This window comes from Penaeus vannamei, chromosome 14, assembly GCF_042767895.1.
Source record: "Penaeus vannamei isolate JL-2024 chromosome 14, ASM4276789v1, whole genome shotgun sequence".
NCBI classification, from domain to species: domain Eukaryota; kingdom Metazoa; phylum Arthropoda; class Malacostraca; order Decapoda; family Penaeidae; genus Penaeus; species Penaeus vannamei.
This window is the reverse complement of record NC_091562.1, coordinates 5,246,286-5,256,285: the sequence shown is the minus strand read 5'-3', so window position 1 is coordinate 5,256,285 and position 10,000 is coordinate 5,246,286. Positions and strand designations below refer to the sequence as shown.

Below are 10,000 nucleotides of genomic sequence, written 5' to 3'. Positions count from 1 at the left end.
GAAGGAAGGAGGGAGGGAGGGAGGGAGGGAGGAGGGGGAGGAAGAGGAGGGGGGAAGGAGGAAGAGAAGGGGGGAAGGAGGAAGAGGAGGGGAGGAAGGGAGGGAGGGAGGGAAGGAAGGGGATGGAGGAAGAGGAGGGGGAGGAAGAGGAGGGGGAAAAGGGCAGTAAGAAGGGAAGAGGAGGAAGAGGAGGGAGGAGGAAAGAAGGGAGGGGGGAAGTGAGAGGAGGGAGAGGGGATGGTAGAGGGGGATAAAAAAACAGAGGAAAGGGAGAGGGAGAAAACGGAGCAAGAGGGAAGGGAGATGGAAAATGGAGAGAGAGAAGAGAAGAGAAAAGCGAAATAGAGAGAGAAAGAGGTGAGGGTAAGAAGGGAGAGAAAAGAGGGAAGAAGGAGAGTGACGGAGAGAAAAATAGTATTACAGGAAAAAGGAAGGGAGGCAATGAGAATGGAAGAGAAGAAAGAAAAGAGAGAAACAAAAAGGCAGAAGAAAGAAAAGGAAGAAGCGTAATGAGAATGGAAGAGAAGAAAGAGAAATAAAGAGACAGAAAAAAGAAAATGAAGAGGTACGATGAGAATGGAAAAGAAGGAAAAAATAGATATAAAGAGACAGAAGAAAGAAAAGAAAAGAGGCACAATGAGAATGGAAGAAAAGAAAGAAAAAGAGATAAATAAAGAGACAGAAAAAAGAAAAGACAAGAGGCACAATAAGAATGGAAGAAGAAAGAAAAAAGAGAAATACAGAGACAAAGCAAAAAGAAAAGAAAAGGATGCAAAGAGAATGTAAGAGAAAGAAAGAAAAAAAGAGAGAAATAAAGAGACAGAAAAAAGAAAAAGACGCAAAGAAAATGGAAAAGAAGAAAGAAAAATGATAAACAAACGAGACGACAGAAGAGGCTCCCCTCCCACCTCATACCCACCACCCCACCACCCCACCCTCCCCCACCCCCAATGCACGAGTCCCCATTAGCATACAGTACGACAATAAATCTCTACCTCCCCCCCCCCCTCTCCATCACAGCTGACACCTCCTGCTAGACAATGAGCATCTTATCGGCAACAGTCATGCCGTTCTCGTCAGCAATCAATTTCTCCGATTGCGAGGCATCAGCGGAGCTCTTTGGGGCTTTGAACCGAGTGTCAGCGTGTGTGCTGACGCCCGGGTCGACTCGCCAGGCGGTGCGGGAGAGCGGGTATCGCTATCTGTGGCGATTCGTTTCTCCGGGAGGGCTTGGCAGTCAGTCTGTCAGTCTCAGCTAGAGGAACGGGACCGAGCTGACACTTCATTGTTCCATTGGCGGGGAAATGGGGGGGGCTTGGCTGACACTTCATTATTCCATTGGTGGGGAAAGGGGGTGGGGGGTGGGGGCTAGGCTGACACTTCATTGTTCCATTGGCGGGAAATGGGGGCTTGGCTGACACTTCATTATTCCATTGGTGGGGAAAGGGGGTGGGGGTGGGGGCTAGGCTGACACTTCATTGTTCCATTGGCGGGGAAATGGGGTGGGGCTAGGCTGACACTTCTATTCCATGCCGGGGAAAGGGGTGGGTGGGGGTGGGGGCTAGGGCTGACACCTCATTGTTCCATTGGCGGGGAAATGGGGGGGGGGGGCTTGGCTGACACTTCATTATTCCATTGGTGGGGAAATGGGGGAGGGGGAGGGGGGCTAGGCTGACACTTCCTATTCCATCCCGGGGAAAGGGGTGGGTGGGGGGCTAGGCTGACGCTAGGCTGACGCTTCCCTATTTCATGCCAGGGAAGGAGGTGGTGGGGGCTAGGCTGACGCTAGGCTGACACTCCCTATCCCACCGCCTTAGAAAAAAAAACAGAATCCAGCCTGACATCCCCCCATTTCCATCCGGACGACCGAAAAAAGGGGGAGGGGGAACCCGACACTCCTCAAAAAAAAAAAAAACACCTGATGCAACACCAGCAATTCGACCTCTTCCCGAGGGCGAAGGGAGCGCCTCGGGCTGGCAACCCCCCTCCCCCCTGCCCGTCCCGTCCGCCATCTTGCGCCCGACCTTCACATCAAAACATTTTCTCAATCTCTTCAGCCTCCTTCGCCCTTCACATTTTCCTCTCCTTTCCCTTCTCCGGAAATTCTTCTGTTCCCATCTGCGTAACATTTCCTCTCGTCTCCCCCTCTATTACGGGCATTCATCATGCTGAGCTTCGAGACCAAAAACTATCATTATCTTTCATAATTAGAGATTTTAAAAAAATTATGCGCTCTTTTCACATTTTAATTGAGTCCCCCTTCCCTTCTACTTGCCGTTTTCTGTTACATATCAAAAATCCAAATATAATTAAAAAAAAAACAATGATAACAGTGATAAAAATTGTCATAGCAATAATCATGATAATTAGGGTACTAGTAGTAATGACAATATCAACATCAATAATATTCATCATCATCATCATCAAAATAATCATCATTAAAATCCCCTTCATCAAAATCATATCTTCATCATAATAATAATTAATGATAATGATGATAAAATTATAATAACAACAATAGCAATAACAATAATAATAATAATAATAATAATAATAATAATAATAATAATAATAATAACAATAATAAAAATAATGATAATAATAAAATAATGATAACAATAACAATAATAACAACAATAACAATAATAATAACAATAACAATAATAACAGTAGTATAACAATCAATAGATAAAAAAAATAGCTAAACAAATAAAAAAAAAAGTCCAACCACACTCCCAGAAGGAAACAAAAGAGCTCTAATATATATCCTGCCCCTCTCCCCCCTCCCTCCTTCACCCCCCCTATCCCTCCCCGCCCCAGAGAAGTGTACCCTCCCCCTCCCTCTCTCCCCCTATCCCCCCCTCCTCCCCCTATCCCTCCCCGCCCCCAAAGAAGCGGCGCCGCGACCTCTTCCTTCCTTCCTTCCTTCCTTCCTTCCTTCCGGTTGAGGAGGAGGAGGAGGAGGAGCGACAAGTGGGCGCCGCGGTGGGTCCCTCCGGCGCGCATTGGACGCCCACTCGCGACCCGCCATGACGCTACGGCCTAGTGGACGCTGGGTTGTGTAATCGTCAACGCGCTAGTAATTTCTCTCTCCCGCAGTAAAAAAAAGAGTGTTCCTTGTGTCCTAAAACGCAGACCACTTAATAGGGCAAAAGTTCTTATATCTGGCGGAGTTTGGGAGGAAGGAAGGACCCCTATTTCCCTCCCGCAAAACAAGTGTTCCTTGTGTTCTTAAACGCAGACCACTTACTAAGGCAAAAGCTTTGACGTGTGAGTTTAGGAGGAAGGAAGGGCCCCTATTTCCCTCCCGCTGACCACTTAATAAGGCAAAAGCTCTTATATCTGGCGGAGTTTAGGAGGAAGGAAGGGCCCTTATTTCCCTCCCGCTGACCACTTAATAGGGCAAAAGTTCTTATATCTGGCGGAGTTTAGGAGGAAGGAAGGGCCCCTATTTCCCTCCCACAAGAAAGTGCCCCTTGTGTTCTTAAACGCAGACCACTTAAAATAAGGTAAAAGCTCTAACGTCTGAGTTTAGGAGGAAGGAAGGGCCCCTTATTTCCCTCCCGCTGACCACTTAATAAGGCAAAAGCTCTTATATCTGGCAGAGTTTAGGAGGAAGGAAGGACCCTTATTTCCCTCCCGCGAAAAAAGTGCTTCTCGCGTCCTCCAAAACGCCTCGATCAGCCAGGCGCAGACCACTTAAGGCGCTGTCACACTAGCACTTTTTCCGTCAAATTTTTGACAATTTCATTTAACATAAACACAAACATTCTCGAATATAGCTCTTGGTTTGACTATGCTTGGCTGAAAAAAAAAAAGTTGACGGAAAGGTTTTCGAACGGAAACGATCATTATCTTCTGACTGGAAAATCGACAATTCGCTCAAAAATGAAAAAAAAAAAAAACAATCAGAAAATTGTAAAAAAAAAAAAAATTGACGGAAAAACGCTAGTATGATCGACAATTCGCTAAAAAATGGAACTAAAATCAGAAAATTTTCAAAAAATTGACGGAAAAACGCTAGTGTGACAGCACCTTTACACTAAGGCAACGAGCTCTCACACCTGCGGGAGTTTCGGCGGACGGAAGGGGGCCCTCGACGACGTCACGCGGCGGCCAGTGAAAAACGACGTCCTGAGATTAAGTCGAGCGAGAGAGACGACGTTTTGAGACGCATTCGACGTCGTCCGGGTTGTGGAGTCGTTATTCTTAATTCTTAAGATGGAGTGTCTCTGTAGCAACGACTATATATATCTATGTCGTACCTCACTCGGGAGAGAATATGCACGTCATCCATAATTCGCTATTATTTTGCTATCTATCTTTCTCCACTTTTTCATTCATATTTTTTTTTTTTTTTTTTTTTTTTTTTGCTTTTCCTCTCTTCCTTCTTTCTCTAGCTCGATTTCACGTTCAAAAATATTACCACCTCTAAAACAAAATCTGCGATATTAACATATATAACGACTGCAAAACTATGAAAAAATTCTAAAGATTATGACCACTGCAACTGCTGTTGCTGTTGTTGTTGTTGTTGTTGTTGTTTTGATGTTGTTGTTATTGATGTTGTTGTTTTGTTGATGTTGATGTTGATGTTATTGTTGTTGTTGTTAATGTTGATGTTGTTGTTAATGTTGATGCAGTTGTTAATGTTGATGATGTTGTTGTTGTTAATGTTGATGTTGTTATTGTTATTGCTGTTGTTGTTGTTTTGTTGATATTGATAATGATATTGATGATGCTGTTGTTGTTGTTGTTATTGCTGTTGTTGATGTTGTTGCTGTTGCAGCTGGAGTCCTTGTTTCCTTTAGAGAACGTGAAAGTAGCGCTCTGATCTGTGTATGTCATTATCTTTAATGGCGCCTGGATCCTTTTACACTCCTTTCTCTTCTTTATCAATGTACCCGAAATATTCCTCATCTTTATCTCCCTGACAGCATCTCATGAGCCCAAGGCGTCTCCCTTCTATTGGCTTCACTTCGTCTTTTTCTCGTTCTCTGATTCTTTTTTTTATCTTATTTTCTTTCTTTCTCTTTTTATTTCTCTCTCTCTCTCTCTTCTTTCTTTTATTTCTCTCTTTCTTTTTTTTATTTCTCTCTCTCTCTCTCTCTCTCTCTCTCTCTCTCTCTCTCTCTCTCTCTCTCTCTCTCTCTCTCTTTTCTCTCTCTCTCTCTTCTCTTTCTTTCTTTCTCTCTTAATTTTTTGTTCTTTTTCTTTTTTTCTTCTTTTCTTTCCTCCATTCTGTCTCTCTCTGCTCTCCTCCTCCCAAACCAAACCCACCTCCCTCTCCTCCCTCCCTTCCTCCCTCCCTCCCTCCCTCCCTCCCTCCTCCTCCTCCTTCCCTCCCTCCTCCTCCTCCCTCCCCAAGCCAACCCACCTGCAGATGGGCGACGACGATCCTCCGCCTCCGCGCTTTTGGAAGACCTCCCCCTCCCTCCTCCTCCTCCCCCCAAACCAAACCCACCTCCTTCCCTCCCTCCCTCCCTCCATTCTCCTCCCCCTTCCCTTCCCTCTCCTCCTTCCTCCCCAAGCCAACCCACCTGCAGATGGGCGACGACGATCCTCCGCGCCTTCTGGAAGACCTCCTCGTCCCTCCTTCCTCCTCTCCTCCTCCCTCCCTCCCTTCTTCCCCCGCCTCCCCTCTCCTCCCTCCTTCCCTCCCCTCTCCCTCCTCCCCCCCAAAACCAACCCACCTGCAGATGGGCGACGACGATCCTCCGCGCCTTCTGGAAGACCTCCTCGTCCTTCCAGTCCGGGTGCTGCTCCTGGATCCTGCGCGCCTGCTCGTTGTGCCAGCGGAAGAAGAGGATGCCGAAGGCGAGGAGAGCCGGGTTCTGGTTGGTCCTCTGGTCGCCGAGCACTGCAGGAGGCGCAGGCGGAGGGAGAAAGTCATTCGTTAGTATATCTGTTTATTTTTTGTTATTTCTGGTTATCGTTATTATTATTAATCTTATCATTTATATGGGGCAGGCGGAGGGAGAAAGTCCTTCGTTAGTATATCTGTTTATTTTTTGTTATTTCTGTTTATCGTTATTATTATTAATCTTATCATTTATATGGGGCAGGCGGAGGGAGAAAGTCATTCGTTAGTCATCTGTCTATTGCTCGTTATTTATATTTATCGTTATTATTATTAATCTTATCATTTATATGTGAGAAAGTCCCTCGTTAGTCATCTGTTTATTGCTCGCTATTTATATTTATCATTATTATTATTAATCTTATCATTTATATGGGGCAGGCGGAGGGAGAAAGTCCCTCGTTAGTCATCTGGTTATTGTTCGTTATTTATATTTATCGTTATTATTATTAATCTTATCATTTATATGGGGCAGGCGGAGGGAGAAAGTCCTTCGTTAGTCATCTGGTTATTGTTCGTTATTTCTGGTTATCGTTATTATTATGAATCTTATCATTTATATGGGGCGGGCGGAGGGAGAAAGTCCTTCGTTAGTATATCTGTTTATTGTTCGTTATTTCTGGTTATCGTTATTATTATTAATCTTATCATTTATATGTGAGAAAGTCCCTCGTTAGTCATCTGTTTATTGCTCGTTATTTATGTTTATCGTTATTATTATTAATCTTATCATCTATATGTTTTTTTGTCTGTGTATCTGAAGGGAAATGCGGTTTATAATGTATTTTCGTGGATTCTATTTGGACACGTATATTCACTCAGATCCACGCCCATCAAAAGTTATGTCTAACCATGTCCATTTCTAGATCATACACACACGCACCAAAACCCCCTCCCCCTCCCCTCCTCTCCCCAATCCCTCCCCTTCTCTTCCCTCCCTTCTCTTCTCTTCTCTTCCCTTCCCTTCCTTTCCTTTCCGCTCCCCTTCCCCTTCCCTTTCCTATCCCTTTACCTTCCCAACCCCTTCCCTCCCTACACTTCCCTCCCCATCCCCCTTCCCAAACCCATCCCTTTACCCTTCCCTCTCCCCCTACACCTTTCTTAACCATCCCCCCACCACCCTCCCTTTCTCTCTTCCCAAACCCTTCTCCTTCCCTTCCCCCACCCCAATCCCCTCTCCCCACCCCAATCCCCTCCCCCCACCCCAATCCCCTCCCTTCCCCTTCTCCTCCTCCTCCTTTTCTCCTTCCCCTTCCCTCTCCCCATCCCATACCCGAAACCCCTCCACCTTCCCCTTCCCCTCTCACCCTACTACACCCCCTCCCTCACTCCCTCCCTCCTTCCTTAAAACCTCCCTCCTTCAAACTTTCCTCCTCCCCTCCCTCCTTCCTTCCCTTCCCCACTCCCTCCCTCCCTCCTTCCCCCTTCCTCCCTCCCTCTCTCCCTCCTTCCCCCTCCCTGTCCCTCTCCCCCCTTCCTCCCTCCCTCCCTCCCTGCTTCCTTTCTTTCCCCTTCCCCCTCCCTATCCCTCCCCCCACCCCACCCCACCCCACCTCCCCAAAAAAAAAAAAAAAAAAAAAAAAAAAAAAAAGAGGAGAGAGCCCGACTCACAGAACATCCTCTCGGGGCTGAGGATCTTGAGCACGTGCGGCGTCGGGTTGTTCTCCATGGGGATCCGCTCGACGTTCCTCGGCGGGAGGCTGGGGTCGTCGGGGTCCGTGCGGAAGGTGCCGTTGCTGAAGGAGCGCAGCATGTTGAGCCTCGCCTCGCTGGTGCTGTAGACGAAGTTGCCGTCCAGCCACGAGGTCACGTAGTTCAGCTGCGGGGGAGGAGGGCGAGGGAGGTCAGAGGGGGAGGTTTTCTTTTTTTTTTTTTTTTTTTTTTTTGGAAGGGGGGCGGGATAGGGGGGAGGAGGAGGAGGGAAAGGGGGGGGGGATAGGGGAGGAGGGATAGGAGGAAGAGGAGGAGGGAAAGGAGGAATAGGAGGAGTTCAGCTGCGGGGGAGGAGGGCGAGGGAGGTCAGGGGGGAGTTTTTTTTTTCTTTTTTTTTTTGGAAGGGGGGCGGGATAGGGGGGAGGAGGAGGAGGGAAAGGGGGGGGGATAGGAGGAGGGAAAGGAGGAAGAGGAGGAGGAGGAGGGAGGAGGAGTTTAGCTGGGGGGGAGGAGGGCGGGGGAGGCCAGGGGGGGAGTTTTTTTTTTTTTTTTTTTTTTTTTTTTTGAAGAAGAAGAAGAAAAAGAAGAATAGGGAGGAGGAAAAACAGGGAATAAGCGAGGAGGGAAAGGGAGGAGGAGGAAGGAAAGGAGGAGGAGGAGGGAGTTCAGCTGCGGGGGAGGAGGGCGAGGGCGGTCAGAGGGGGATTTTTTTGTTTTTTGTTTTTTGGAAGAATAGGGGGGAGGAGGAGGAGGGATAAGAGGAGAAGAGGGGAGGAGGAGGGAAAGGAGGGGTATAGGGGAGGAGGAGGGAAAGGAGGGGTATAGGGGAGGAGGGAAAGGAGGAGGAGGAGTTCAGCTGCGGGGGAGGAGGGCGAGGGCGGTCAGAGGGGGAAGTTTTTTTTTTGGGGAAGAATAGGGGGGAAGGAGGAGGAGGGAAAGGAGGAGAATAGAGGAAGAGGAGGAGGAGGAGTTCAGCTGAGGGGAAAGAGGACGAGGTCGGTCAAAGGGGGGGGAAGTTTGCTGATGGTGGAAGTAGAAGGAAGGAGGGGAATAGGGGGAAGGAGGGTAAGGGAGAGGAAGAGGAAGGGAGAGGGGGAGGGGGAGGAGGAGGAGTTCAGCTGAGGGGAAGGAAGACCAGTTCGGTCAAAAGGGGGTATTATGCTGATGGTAGAAATAGGAGGAAGGAGGGAGACAGGAGAGGGGAAGAGGAATGGGAGAGGGGGAGGAGAAGAAGAAAAAGAGGAGGACGACGACGGGATGAGAAGGATGAAGAGTAAAAATGAATATGAGGATGATAATGAGAAGGAAGAGGAGAAGGGGAAAGGGAAAGACATATAAAGAAAAAGACAAAGAAAAGAAGACAGAAATAGAAATAGAAAGAGGAGGAGAAATTAGTAAAGAGGTCAACATAGTACAAAGTCCCTGTAATATGTACAGCTATTCCTATCACACATAAAAGCAAAAAGGTACAAAAAATAATAATAATGACAAAATAAAAATACACGAAAGACACATCATAAAATTCCAAATAACCTTCAAAACTAAATAAAAACTCAAAACATCACTGGAGAAAAAAACAAAAACAATGATTAAAAAAAGCGAATATACGCAGAAAATAATGAAACTAAAACCAAAACTCAAATGGAAAAATAACACCCTTCAAAAATGTAATAAAAATAATAACATATAAAAAAAAATGTAATACATACTACAAGAAGCTAAATGATAAACCCGCAAGACGCAATCCCCCGCCCACCCCAACCCCCCCACCTCCCCCACCCCCCGACCCCGAACAAAACCCCAAGCGGACGCCGGAAACAGGAAGTCCACAATAAATACTGAAAGAGAGAAAGAGAGAGAGAGAGAGAGAGAGAGAGAGAGAGAGAGAGAGAGAGAGAGAGAGAGAGAGAGAGAGAGAGAGAGAGAGAGAGAGAGAGAGAGAGAGGGAGAGAGAGAGAGAGAGAGAGAGAGAGAGAGAGAGGGAGAGAGAGAGAGAGAGAGAGAGAGAGAGAGAGAGAGAGAGGGAGGGGAGGGAGAGAGTTAAAGAATGGGAGGACAGAGATCATAAACCAAGATAAGCCAGGACGAAGAAGAAGTAGCAGGAAGAAAGCAATCAGAGGAGAAGGACTAAAAGATGGGGAAAAGGGGGGGGGGGAGGGGGTAACAAAATGAGAGGAAGGGGGAGAAAGGAAGAGGGGAGGGGAGAGGGAGGGAGGGGTGAGAGGCTGAGGGGGAGGAGGAAAGCGATCAAGAGACAATAAAAGGGAACAAACAGCTGAGGGAGGAAGAAGATGGACAGCGAAGGAAAATGGAGACAAGGAAAAGGTAATAAATGAGTGAACGGTTAGGACATAAATGCTTAAGAGTGAATGTATACATGTATACATACATAAACACACACACACACACATACACACACACACACAAACACACACACACACACACACACACACACACACACACACACACACACACACACACACACAC

At 47.0% G+C, this 10,000-nt stretch overlaps 1 protein-coding gene across 3 annotated transcripts in view; it reads right to left on the bottom strand.

The window, feature by feature from the left end:
- Window positions 1–10,000, bottom strand: part of Duox (dual oxidase) — a 210,217-nt gene that overhangs the window by 93,031 nt on the left and 107,186 nt on the right. Inside the window, exons 5-6 of one of the 3 annotated variants that reach the window (XM_070129643.1) lie at window positions 7,472–7,679; window positions 5,694–5,860 (exon numbers count right to left, since the gene is read on the bottom strand). In XM_070129643.1, coding sequence (XP_069985744.1) covers window positions 5,694–5,860; window positions 7,472–7,679 — 375 coding nt within the window. Of the gene's footprint in view, window positions 1–5,377; window positions 5,401–5,540; window positions 5,591–5,693; window positions 5,861–7,471; window positions 7,680–10,000 lie in introns of those variants that run through there. The other 2 variants (XM_070129645.1, XM_070129644.1) reach the window with 2 other exon arrangements.